The following is a 13,511-nucleotide window of genomic DNA, read 5'->3' as shown; positions in this document are numbered from 1 at the left end:
CCCGGCGCCTCCCGGAGGGAGCGCGCCCGGTGCCCGGCGGCGGGGCAGGCCCGGCTTTCGCGGCTCCCGGGGGTACCCGCCGAGGGGGAGGGCGGGGAGGCGGCGCCCGGCACAGGTAGGGCCCCGGTCCCACGGGGGCCAGAGCGGGGGGCCCGGCACAGGGCCGCGTCGGGGGCGATCGGGCCCCGGGTCTCGGGGATCCGGGGTCCCGGGGCAGGCCGGACCCGCACACCCGCCCGCACCGGAGCACTGGGCCGGCCCCGCCCCGCGCCGCCGGAGCCCCACCCCCGCTGCCATGGCGACCGGCAGACCCCGCCCCCTCCGCGGCGGGAACGTCGCGCCTCTATGGCGCCTCCCGCCCGCGAGAGAGGACGGGGGTGGCGTTTCCCTTCGCCGCGCTATGGTGCGCGAGGCCCCGTCCCTCTGCCCGCCCCTTCCAGCCGGGAGCGGCCCCGGTCCCACAGCCCGCGGACTATCGCGACAGCCAGCCTCCGCGGCGCGGATTAATTCCGGCGGAAGGGGACAGCTCTGCTTCCGCTGCTGGCCGCGGCCCCTTCCGCCCTGCGGCACTGGGGCGTGTCTAGCCGCGGCGCCTCCCGCGCTCTATGGTCCCCGCCGTTCCCAGTCTCCTCAGCGGCGGCGGCCGGAGCCGGGAGGAGCGCGGCGGCGGCGGCGGCGGCGGGCCTGCCTTGCCCCGGGCCTGCCCTGCCCGCGGCCTTCGCGGCGGCCATGGAGCTGGAGGTGCCCGAGGAGGCGGAAGGCTCGGCCGTGGCGGGTGCCGGTGCCATCAGCCCGGAGGCCGGCGTGGGGGGACTGGACGCGGCAGGAGGTAACGCGCTGCCAGCACCGGCCGGCCGGCACCCTCGGCCGGGCTCCCCGGCGTGTTCCCCCGCGTGTCGCTGTCCCCCCGAGGGGCCGCTCCCGGCCGGGCCCCCCGGAGTTTGTGTCCCCTTGTCCCGTCCCCCCTCGGGCCCAGAGTGGTTTAGCCCGGCTGCCCCCCCGGGGGGGGGTCTGAGTGGTACCTCCCGGCGGGGCCCCCCGCATTGTGCCCTGTATCCCACGGGGGGGGCTCGGAGTGGTTCAGTCCAGCCCCCCACCCCCCCCGAAGCTTGCCACCCCCGGGGCACCGCGTGGTCCCGTCCAACAGCCGCCCCCCCCGGGGACCCAGAATGGTTCCGCCCCCCCGGGGCTGCCCCTTGGCCCGGGGCTCCCCGGCACCGGGGGGGCGGCCGGGCTGGGGCTGCCCTGTGTCTCCTGCCCCCGCCCGCCCCGGGCTGTCCCGGGCGGAATTGCTGGGGAGCGGCAGCTGCGACCCCCGGAGCAACGTGCAGGGCACAGGCCGGCCTGCCCGGCGCCGCGGCTTCTCCCCGCCGCCCTCCGGCCCCGGTCCCGGCGGCGGGGGCTGCGGCACCCTGGCACCCTCGGGAGCGGGGCACCCCGGCGCCGGAGCAGCCACCCGGCTGGCGGGCGGGACCCCGGGCCGTGCTCCCCCCCTCCTCCCCGGGGCTGGGCCGCGGGCGCTCCCCTTCCTCGGTGGGCGGGAGGGTCCTGCCTTGCTTTGGGGAGTTGCTGCGGCTCCCGGCGCTCCCTCCCGCAGGGTCCGGGCGGCAGTGCTGCCGCGCCAGGATCCGCCTCGGCAGCGGCCAGACGGGGAAGGCCGTTTTTAAGAGGCAGGGAGCGAGCCCAAGCCTGACAACCTCGCTGGCAGCGATAACAAAAGATTTTGGGTTCCTCGGTTGGCAGGATCAGATACGTGGGGCTGTGCAAGCGCACCTGCCTCCGCCTTTGCTGCCTAATAATTTATAGTTCATTAACAACCTCAAAATTGCTAGCTTTAGTTTTGCGCGTGATCACGCAGCCCCGCTCTGTTGGTGGGTTGACAGGTTCCTTTGTGGGCCTGACGCGAAGCTCCCGAGCACCTGTCTGAGCCTGAAGTTTATTCAGAGCCTGCTACGAGGCAGACGGGTTTTGGTTGTGTTTTGACAGCAATCTCCTTGTCTTCGGGCCTTTAAAAGAGGATCATTAGATCTTCTAAAAAACAACAAATTACAGCGGAAGCCGTGATTATTTCAGAGATGTCATCTGCTGCCTTGGGGGGGGCTGGGTGTAACGTGTAATTTTCGGTAAGGTGCTGAGATTTAGGCAAGTGGCAAGCTGTCCCCGGCCTTCCTGCTTCGGTTCCTCGGTGCTGCAAGGAAAATGGAGGGGCTGGCTGCGTGCAGCTTGCCTTTCCCGAGGCTGCTCATGGTGCTCCCCACCCGCCGCTCGGACCTCTTTTTTGGGAGTGTGCTCCCAGCATGGTCTGGTGTGGCTGGTGGACTTCCAGCTTTTGATGCCGAGGGAGCGAAAGAGAGAACATCTTGCTGATGAACAATTAAAATATTGTTTATCCTTCTGATTTCTCTGTCACTTTTCTGTTTTTTGGGGAGGGTAGAGGGTTGTTGCTTAGGACAAGACAAGGTGTCTGCGGAGACTGTTGTTTCGGAGGGGTTTAAGCAGGGAGCGTTTATTTTTCTTCCCTTTGCAAGTAAATCTGAATTTATGATCCTGTAGGCTGTCTTACCTTACGCTGATAGTAGAAAAGATGAAACGGAGCCAGTAATCTCACCGATGCTTTGATTTTTTGAGTCAAGTTGCTTACTCCTCACTTGGGTAGCGTCCAAATTGTGTCACTCGGCCTCAGCCGTGCGTGCAACTGGAGCTCCCAGGAGGGCTGGGGACAATGTGCACAACAGCTAACGAGTATTTTCTGGAAGAGAACAAAACCTGGGGGGACTGGAGGTGGCCCTCGGTGGGCTGTGCACGAAGGCACGGCTACACCTGCGCGCGGGGTGGGCTGTGCTGCAGGTCTCGGGTCGGGACTGCCGGCTGACAGAGCACGTCGACGTGGTTCTCGTTGCAGCAGATGGGAATACTGTACGCCAGAGCGATGTGCCCCGGAGCAGACGGGGTTTGTGCTGAATGCCGTCCTGTTTTGTCGACTGTTTCAAAGCTGATGGCGACAAACCCAGTGTAGCGCGCGCAGCGCTGATGCCTTCGCTGCTGTTTGGAGCAGCGATGGAGGTGGTGAAGTGCTCGTGACCCATTTTACAGGTGCTTTGTGCCACTCACCTTAATGCTGGTGCCGTTGATGAAGGATTACCAGCGTAGCCGAAATCTGCTCCCCGGCTCTTTGCCAGAGAGCGAGGATGGCTGTGTGCTGCGCTCTTACTAAACGAACGTGGCAGGGTTAATCCAGACCGTGGGTCAGATCTTCCCCAAGCGCTCAGTAAATATCAAGAGGGGAGTCGCTTAGGCTGGTACAGGAGTAAAACTGGATGGAGGAGAGGGGCTGAAAGTCGGGGAAACCTTGACAGTAGGTTGACTTAAGGCATGGAGAGTCTTCTGAAGGGAGCTTTTGGAAGTGTCGTAATATGCTTTGAGGGAGAAAACCTCATTTAGTGCCAGCAGCTGGGCTCATACATGAACACACAGGCCCAATGCGTCCCTTTCCGAGAACCCAGCTTTGACGTTTTTTAAAAGGTTTGTAACCACTGTGGTTGAAAAGGGAGTTTCAATATCTGACGGGTGTAAATGGCTGCTGTGCCTTCTCCCCGAATCTGCACCCTCTTGCCCTGGGAGGGGGCTGCAGGGAGTGTAAGGGACTGTTCGCTGGTTTTGGTGCAGAGAGCAGAGCTGTCGGCAGGAGCAGAGCGGGGTGTGGAGGCACTGTGTGCATGCGGGGTGACAGCTGAGCACCGGGATCGTTCAGGCTGGGGTGCCCTGACCCAGAAATGGTTGGGTGAGGAGAGGGCACATCACCATCCCTAGAAATTCTCAGCCCAGTGGGGAAGTAGAGTTGTGATCCAACTTATTTCCATTTCTCACATCTCCTGTTATGTGGGTTGCAGTCTGCCCATCGTTTATGGCTTAGAGCCTGGGCAGAAGCCTGCAACATGTTCTTCAGGGTTGAATTCCTCTGCTTTAGGGAGCTGAAATGATTTAACAAGTATTTATGCTCTTGTTCAACAGTTGTCTCACTGTACCCGGGGCTGGAGATAGCAAAGTGGAGATCCCGGCCCCAGCCAGTGGTGCCGAGTGTGCTGGATGCTGGCGGCACCTGTAAGGCCATCTGCAAAAAGCACTGGGAGAGCGCTGATTGTGACAGACGAAGAACGGTATTGCGGCTTTTCCCTCTTTGCAATGACAACTTTGAAGTGACTTTTGAAGGGTTGCTGGAAGCGATTTTTTCAGTGAGCAGAGTAGAGATAAGAGAAGAATTCCACGCGGTGGGGCACAAGCAGTTCAATCCATACCAATGTGATGGAGAGGGAAATTGGAGAGAGCTTATCAGCTTGAGGAAAAATCAAATGTAAACATCATCCCCAGCATGATTATGGTTCACAGCTTAGTTGGATGTCACATGCCTCTTTCCCGTGAAATGGTGCTAGCGAAGATCATGACAGAGGGAGTCAGCTAGGCAAAAACAGACAGAAAAACACCCTGCGCCTTGAACTTTTAAAGACCCTGCAGTTACTTCACAGTCAGTAAGTCACAGCTCAGCTGCAGGGAAGGAGGAAGGCAATGAAAATAGAATTCAGGCTGCTCTGGCAAATTCGTTGTCCTTTAAGATGTGAATTGGCTGGAAACAAATAGGGAGGCTGGGATTATGGGGCCTCAGAGCTGCAAAGGGCGGTATTTGTACGGCAGGGAGATCTGGGCACTGCCCCGAAGGATGCTGAGCCTGTCTGTATCGGTGTCAGGACAGGCTGGAGAATGAATCCCCGAGAACCCAGGAAGAAGCATGATTAATCTAATTTTCATTAACTAGCATTTGGCATTGACCTGTATATAATAGCCTGTTACACCGCTGCTGGATCTGTGGCTGGCAAAGCTGCTGCTGCCGTGTCCCACTTGGGAAGCTCGCTGGGCCTCTCCAGAAGGGCTCCTCAGGGAATGACCTGAGTGGATTTAGTATGAGCAGTGCACAACTTGGGAACGATTATTGAAGTGATTCACTGACACGACCGTTATGGGCTCTCGCCAGATGCACAATCGTATTAAATATGATTTTCCCATATAAGGTGGTTGCAGCCTGAAAAGCAGCAACAGGAATTCCAGTGTTCGCTTTCTTCATGAACACGTCTTTCAACTGCAGCCAGTCGAGTCCAGAAATAGGTCTGCCACGGCTGTGCGATACCCTGACAAAGGCTTGGAGAGCCCTTCTCATCGCATGCTGCTTACATCTTTGTCACATTTGATTATTCCCGTCCATCTCTTCGGGCTGCCAAGCATATTCCTGTAGACCGGGATTAATCTATAGAGGCCTGGCAGGTGCCTCGCTCCCGACATGGATGCGGGACCCGCGTGCTCTCTGGGACCTTGAGATCAGTTCCCATCTGCGCGTATGGGAACTGCAGATGTTACGTGGGTGTAATTAACTTACAACTCACCAGTGAGAAAACATCGCACCTTTTGCACCGCACCGGGGAATGTCAGGAGCGGAGTTGGAGGGGGAAATGTTTGCTCGCTCCCAGTGCAAGGAGGGTTTGGCTGTGTTTAGGTGGGAGTGACCTTCAGCAGGCTGGTTTGCACGCTCCGCTCCCACCAGCAGCGCGGGGACAGGGCTGCTGGTTGTGTTGCTTGCGGGAGATGCTCCCTCTCGCAGCATGGCTGTGGGAAAGCAGGAGCCAAAGCGCGTCCTGCCCTCCCCGGGTGGTCTGATCCCATGGCGCGCCCTCCCTGATCCCCCCCGCAGCCTGCGGGGCCGGGGCAGCTGGCAGGAGCAGCAGGTATCGGAGCAGGTTGCCAGTTTTGAGGCATGCTCTCTACACCCTGGAAAGTTTAAAGCGGAGGCCTTGGCACCTCCTTTTTTCACAGATGCATGTGTGGGGAGAGAGGTGACAGTGTACGTCTGAACTCGTAAATAGCAGCAGAACAGTAGAAGGCCTAGGTGGGGTTTTTTGTTTCCCATTAAATCTTTCCAGGTCTCTCACCAAAATTTCTGATAGTCCCCTTTGAATTTAATTTGTTTAATAACCCAGCTGACAGTGTCACTTCCCTTCAGCTATCTCCCGAGCTGTTGCCTTCTAGGCCTGCAAGCTGGGTCGCCTTGTGAATGTGCCCAAGAACAGAATTTCTTAGTCACGGCGGACTGGATGTCTGCGATCGCGTCCGTGGGGCTGGGCGGAAGCTATTTTTAAAGCGTTATGCAGGTTACAAAGCCCTAGTTGTTTGGTGTAGGTTCCCAATGAGCTGCTAGGGGGGCAATACCTCTGTGTGATATTTCGCTATTTCTAAATCATCTGTGGCTGGTGCGGACACTCATAGGAGCAAAATGCTGTCATTTTCTATAAGTCTTTGGCAAAGCAGAGCTCCTGGCACAAGCACCTTCTCTGCATTTGCTGCGTATTGATGGTGCACTGCCCCGTCTTCGTCCAACAAACAAGTGCAGCCACTCGCGTTTTCCTCTAACGGGAAGGATGCTGTAATGGAAACGCGTGCCGTGCTGAGCCCCTGCCTGCCCGGGGCTGCCCATCCCTTCCGCTGCACGAATGCACCCACAGCGATGAAATGACAGGAGCGCAGCAGAAAGGTAAATCAAGGCACTGCGAGGGGCTGGAAACAAAAGGCCGTTTAAGGCTGAGATGAAACAACTAAAGCGCAAGAAAGAGGAGGATCATGTAAAAAAAACAAACTGGTGGCCTGTGTGAAGTGAGTTTTGTCTTGATCCTTATGAGCACTGACCTTTTCGGCGGAGCAGCCTGGCGTTGCTCACCTACCCGCCTGGGGAGCTGTGTGCCAAAAGGAAGAGCATCTGCTGGCTTTCCCAGGCTCTCCACCTCCTCCCCGGATAACTAGCAGACTGAGTCCCTGGAAGGGGAGCCTGGCCCCTCCAAGCAGCCCTAAAAGAGCCAATAATAAGATAACGTTGGGGTTTTTCCTTCTTTAGGTAGGTCTTAGAAATACTCTGTTCCTGAGCAGCCTGGCACTTGTTTGAGTTTTTCAGTGTTGCCAGTAGCTGAGTTAACCTCAGGACTTTCTGGGAAACGTTTTCTGTAATTAAAGAGCTAAAAGTGATTGGAGCAACTTTTCTGTCACTTCGTCTCTTCTCACCCACATATTTAAGCAGAAAATGCTGTCAACCCCTAATTAAGTGTCGTCTTCTTCCATCATGTGTTCTTGTGGCTTCCCCAGCTTACGTGTGGGTTTTTGCACTGGCTTGCGGTGAATAACCCAGGCTGAGTCAGAGTACGTGCTGTGGCGGTGAGGAAATCTGAAGGCTTCAATGTGTTCGGTGGCCCCGGTGTTCATGGCCTGTCCAACGCCGCTGGTCACTGCTAACCACGACTTGTTTCATCATCTCGCAGCTCTGGGGAGAGGCTGCGAGTCTTTCACTTTTTGCTTCTCTTCCAGCTTTCTTTGAATACAGCAAAACCACCACTCTTCCCTAATTCTGTTTAAAAAATACAAATGGGTACAACTAGAGAGTCAGTGTGTAATGTGAAGGGTTCTCTTAAATATTTACTGTAACACAGAAACAGGCTGGAATAATTGATATTTGAAGAATAGCAGCATTATTTTGTAGTGCGGAGATTGCATATTCTGTACAATTGCATCTCTGGCAAATGACTGTTACTGGAGCTGTCCCCCGGGATAATTGCACGACTTTGCAGTCATTAGATCTGGAGTCGCAGAAAACGAACCTCGCAATGTCCAATCACTGCCTGTACGGTTTGCATTCAGTGCGAGGAGTGTGAAATGCTTTGCAGACTCATCGAGGGGGCACAGTCCTCATCTGCTCTGTAATTAGCAGAATCTGCGTGTGCTCTTTGCAGAATTTGCTATTGGAGAGGGTGGGAAAGACTTCCTGGGAGAAAAGAGAAGTTGGAAACCGGCTGTTTGCTTCTCTGGTGTCTGCGGTGTTGCAGACCTGCCTGTTGCCTGAGTAGTGCTTGGAAAGGGCCCGCTCCTGGTAGCGCACCCGTAGCCGCTCCTGCTGCGCAGGGCGCTCGTTGATCCGGCAAAGGAAGCCGGGTCACGGCCCCGGGTTCCTCACAAGACCGACCTGGGCAGATACGCTGCTGCTTCTGAAAGGGCCTGGAGATCAGCTGAGCACGGGAACACCACACGCAACGAGCTCGTGTCTTTGTTCTGTGTGAAATAGCTCAATCTCCTGAACTCGGAGGAATTAACGGATTATGAGACGGGGGCAGCTTTGCCTTGTTTGCAGTCATTAACACGTAGCAGCGCGCTGTTGGGACGGTACCGCTAGTCACGTGAGCTGGTGGGGAGCTTGGTACCAGTCAAACTCCAAGTAGCTCAAACGCTGCTTTTCACTTTACTGCGTAACATTAAGTCTCTCCCAGCTATGCAGGGGAATGATGTTTAATTCAGCTTCTGCCTTGGGCTCTGGCTGCCACTGTTAAGACTTTACTGCTTCTGCGTTCTGGATTTGCAGTGGTCTCGTTGGTGGCTGTGGCAGCTGCTGCTGAGCGATGCTCTCGCGTGGGGCTTGGTGGCTCCTGCAAAATTAGTTCTCTGTGCTTCGAGGGACCCCGAGCCAGAGTAGTCAATAACTCTTCATTTAAACTTGGCGATGCTTTCTCTGATGAAGCTCTGTCAAACTACTGACTCTTCAAATTCAAATTCTCTGTGTTCTTGTACTGTGGTAGATGCTTCCTAATTTCTTCTCCAGAAGATCTGGGAGCACTTTGACCTCAACCAGCATTGAGCTCCTGGAAGAAAGGCAGCTCGTCGGCAGAGGAAGGGGAGTGCTGGGCTGGGAGCCAGTCGGGTCCGTACTCTTTCACTGAATTTAGTAATTCAGAGTAATTCCACAGCTGTTTCATGTTTTTTCCGTAGGAGGCAAAGAGATCTGCTGCTTTTGAGACCGGGTAGCTGAGTTCACGCAGTCATTTGGCAGGGCTGATATTGGAAGCCTGTCCTTAATGTAATTCAAACTCTGGACACGTTGGGATGCTGCCCTTCAAAATGAGCGTCTCGAATGTGTCAGACCATTCTGGTGACCATGTTATCATTCTGCAAGAGTAGAATTAGTCAAGATTATTTTGCCCTTTCATTTGCTGCCTGGCAAGATGTTTAAATTGCCAGTTGTACTTTTCTTTTCTTCCCCTTGGAGTTTGCCATTCTCAGATGCTGCTTTATATTCTGTCACCCCAGGTAAGTTAAGGTCCAGATCTCCAGTGGCTGAGATGGCCACTGAGACCAACCTGATGGTTGGTGAATCACAACCTGATGGAGTTGAGGACTGACACGGAAAACGCACGTAATCTCCATTAAAAGAGCATCGTTTGCAAAGTCAGCCCCTTGTGAGTTCAAGCTGGATGCACAAACTTACTTTCTGCCTCCCTGGTTAAAGCTGGACGCACTCCACCTGCGTGTGTGCTACCTGAGAGGACGCTGTCCTGCTCAACCCCCCCTGGCGCAGGAGGGATGGGGAGGAAGGAGGTAGGTAGAATAAAAGTGAAGCTACCTTATATTTAAAGCAGGAGTAATGTAGGTCATCTTAATGAGCTCTCCATCCTCTCCTTCCTGCGGGATGGGAGAGAGTCCCAGCCCTTGTGCTGCAGGGCGACAGTGAGGTGGGACAACCGTCGCCTTGCTGCTTTCTACCTTTGGAGCCTTCTGTGATCTTTGCCGGCTTTTCTACTAGTTTATTACCTACAAAAAAAAAATCTCTCCAACAGCAGAGCAGAATAGTGTTGTTTCTGTGCATGAAATGAATGGCTTCAGGGTGTTCCCAATTATTTCTTAGGGTGGAATTTCTGATTTGTGGGTGGAACTGATTTTGTTCAAAGGGCAAGTTAACTTGCCCTTGAGCTCTTGAATATTTACTTGGTTTTCCTCCAGTTGAAATTGGGCAGCAGTGCAGTTACAGTACTGCTTCGGTTACTGTGTGAATACCTGTACAAACACTTTTCTAATGCTAGTCCCTTTGGCCCTCCAGTGATTAGAGCTTGGTTCAGAATGACCGCGTATGGATTTTCATTTTTCATTCAGGGCTGTATGAGCTCAGGTAATTAAGGCCACTTTGCACCAATTTGAGCAACTTGAATGTTGGGAGCAATTTTGGTTGGCGCATCAATTCAGCTCACAAAGGGTTTGGAACACTTGAGAAATATTTTTATGTAATTGGCAAGTTTTGAGAGATTCTGTGAAATCTTTCCGAAGCTCAAGACGCATCTCCAAAGTAATGCAAGGCTCGCAGCAGGCTGCCGTACCTTCAAACGGACCATCTTACCAACGTGCACATCAGCGATGGAAACGCCGAGAGCAGCTCGCTTGCGGTGTCGGCACAGTCGGTGGGGTCTCGGGGGTTACAACAGCTGAGATGAGACACGGCCGGTTTTCTGCTCTCGGAGCCTGCTCCGTTTCATTACTGTTTTGTCCGAACTGGGTCTGCTTCTGGCCACCCAGAAACTGGGAGCCTGGCTTTGGCTAAGTGTCATCTCTGATGTCCATTGATTTTACTCGAGGTCCTGAAGATCTGAGGGATGGAAGACAAACCTTCAGACTTGGAATAAGGCCTAGAAACACAAGTTTCCATTTTACAAGGTAAAATGAAGGCAATTAGCTGGAGTCTCCCACTGCCATCGGTTGCGTGGCCTGGTTTCTTCTCGCAGGATGCCCGGCTCTCTTCTAAGCGTAGAGTTGGGAACTGAAGTTCACGCTGGCTTTGCGACACTGATGGCTTCACCGTGCCAGTTCATGTGTGGAGAGAGAAGATGCTAATGCAAGGCAGAAGTGATGGTACTTTGCTAACCACACTAAAAAGACAGGGAAAACTTGCCCATGCCTTAATGCTCGCTTGTCACGTTTGGTGCTTTCTGTGACCTGGGCAATAGCGTAAGCAAAATATTACCAAAGCCTCTACTGTGGGCAGGATACAGCAGCTGATGACAAAGGTGCTGCGGTGCTTTTCTTTCTATAGTCTCTCTGCACATCTGATGGACCAAATTTTGTGGATTTTTCAAGGCAAAATTGTCCATTACTACATTTTTCAAAGGGAGGCAGCTGGCTAAAATCATCATCTGGCTGAGCACCCCTTCCCCGAATGCGTGCCTGATGGCACTTCGTGCAGTGTCACTCCGTGCGGATGCTGATGTGAACCTCGGTTCTCTCTCCAGTTTCTTGATCTCGCAGTTTCTTGCCGTGCAGCTGGTTTCGCAGCGTGTGCATCCCCAGGCCAAGGGGAAGGGGTAATGTGATCAGAAGTCCTACGCGCTGCCGCGAGGGCAGATGTAATACCTGAAACCGCTTGTCTTCTCTGTAAATGTCACTTTTAAATGGGTGTCATCTTTAAAATGACAGTTTTCCTTTCTGTATGTATTCGGTGCTGCTCTTGCCATCTGTCTGGATGCATGTTGATGGGGGCAGCGCACAAAACTGCATAGAATTTGCTGGCAGAAATGCAAACTATAGAGATGTAAAACAGTCCCTAACTTCAAAGCTGGAACAAAGACAGCAGAAAATTATACTGTCGTGAAGCTGTACTTGTCAACGTTGAATGACGTGCTCTTCAGTTACAGGGCAAACACTTGCCTAGGTGGAATCCAGAAATAAGGCAAAGTTTTTCAGTTTGGCCTAACAGGTGGTGATTATTTGTGGGTTTAAATAGCACATGTTATGGGGTAATTTTTGTCTTGGTTAGGACTGTTTGTTCAGTGATCAGAACTGAAATCTGGAAGGCTAGCAAGTGCCTTTGCTTAATTTACTTCTTTTTTTTTCCTGTAATGCTAATTTATGTTACAAGATAATGAAGTTTTTCTAGGGGGAGCATATTGTGCTGCATTTTGTAGCTTTTGATATGCACACTGTTTTTGTTGTGGTTTTGTTTTTTTTTTTTTAATTCCAGGATACTTCCTCTCAAACCGGCATCTCTTCAGGCTTAAATTAATTTTGATGGAAGAGAAATGATGACATAGTCTTTCTCCATGTGAGTCTCAGAGGGTTGGATGTTTGTTTTCATTTCAGTATTAAGTAGAAGTCATTGGTGGATTAACTATCTAGGACACTCTTTTGAGAAAGAGGCTTCTAGACTGGTAATGCCAGAAAATGCTTATTAAAGAAAATGAGAAACTGAAGGAGCGAACATCCTGAAACTGCTAATTGCTTCTGCGGCTTCTTCACGGACCGGCCCCATGCATTTCCTGTGTGTAATTGCAATCTTCGCTGCAGCTCCCTTGCAGAGAGCCTCGAAGTCCTGATAAATGTGGGTCTGCCTTTAAAGCGAAGCAAAAAGACTGCACTTTGTCAGGCAAGGCAGTTGTATTTCACTTAAAGACAGCAATTGCCTTTCTGTTTCACTTTGGTATAATAAACCGGGTTGCCCATCGTATACCAGATGCAGAGCTGGCCAATATAGGCTGGTATTAAATGGAAGAGCCTCCAGAGGTGAAGTGCTGGTAGCGGACTGCTTGGCAGGACTCCGTCAGCTGCAAAGAATGTGATCATTTGGGAGGAACTTCAATTACTACATGCAAGCTCTGGTTTTGTATTGGTAGGATAGCAATGCGTGAGCTTCCGCGAGGTACTGAGATCTCAGAGAGAGACCTAACTCCCAGGTTTTAAAACACAAAGATTGGTTTTATTTTGAATCTTTTTTCTAAACTGAAAACTAGGAGCGCAAGAAGGCTGGAAGTGACCAGCATGAACAGCAAACTGTAACTTAGAGGAACGAGGTGGGTTTTTACAGTGTCTGAAGAAATGAAGTTTAAATGCGAGTTCTTCTGTGAGGTGGGGTGAAAAACTTGATCTGCAAGGGTGAGGTGTGGTGAAAAACGACTTAATCCAGGGCCTGCGGGAGGGAGGGATAAGATGTGCCTGAATGGCAGCTGCTCATCTGAAGGGAGAAGGAATATATTACAGGCAGAAGTGGCACGTGCTGCCTGTTACTTAAGGTTTTCTATTAAAGCTCCTGCTTTTCGTTGCTTTGACTTGCCTAGATAATGGTCTTCAAACATCCTTTGCCTTATGGCTGGCCTTTAAGTTCTGGCAAAACCGATGCACCCGTTTTGGTGAAGAGAAAGCCAAGAAGTATTGCCCCATCCAGAAACTTCAGAGCTTGGTCAGGTCCATCCTTAAATGGCGTTGCAGTATCTGTGGGCTGGTTCCGCTTCATCAGACCTCCCTTTTTCTCTTCCCATGGAAAGCCATTGGCACCAGACTGCTCTAAGCCTTCTAACTTCCATTTTGCTGTGCTTTGTAAAAATAACTCACCTGTTAAAATGTCCCTGGCCTCACCGGTGAGGCCGGAGGAGTCCCACTGCTTGGTGGGTACGGATCGATAGGCTTGAGCCATCTGGCCTGGAAGAAGATTCCTGGATTGGGAGCCAGGAAATGTAGAGTTTAAGTCATGGGAGTTCCCATGTCAGCCCTGTGTGTCTTATATTGCCCATCGAGAGCTCTTACGTAGCTGTTGGCCAGCGTTACCGCACATTTCTGTCTCTCCTCCTCCTACCCCACAACGTATGCCGCCGTCATAAAACAGAGAGCCGGCAGCTACCAGC

General features: G+C 53.0%; 1 protein-coding gene across 6 annotated transcripts in view; it reads left to right on the top strand.

Moving 5' to 3' along the window:
* The first annotated feature begins 629 nt into the window (after nucleotides 1-629).
* Nucleotides 630-13,511, top strand: part of PIP5K1C (phosphatidylinositol-4-phosphate 5-kinase type 1 gamma) — a 47,815-nt gene continuing 34,933 nt past the window's right edge. For all 6 annotated transcript variants that reach the window (XR_012677557.1, XM_075175457.1, XM_075175455.1 and 3 more), the window contains exon 1: nucleotides 630-829. Coding sequence is in view for 5 of the 6 variants with exons in the window: in XM_075175457.1 (XP_075031558.1) it covers nucleotides 730-829 (100 nt within the window). In the remaining variant the exon portion in view is untranslated. The remainder of the gene's footprint in view (nucleotides 830-13,511) is intronic.

This window comes from Calonectris borealis, chromosome 28, assembly GCF_964195595.1.
Source record: "Calonectris borealis chromosome 28, bCalBor7.hap1.2, whole genome shotgun sequence".
In the NCBI taxonomy this organism is placed as follows: Eukaryota; Metazoa; Chordata; class Aves; order Procellariiformes; family Procellariidae; genus Calonectris; species Calonectris borealis.
Note: the sequence above shows the minus strand (reverse complement) of the source record. Positions and strands in the feature narration are given on the sequence as shown.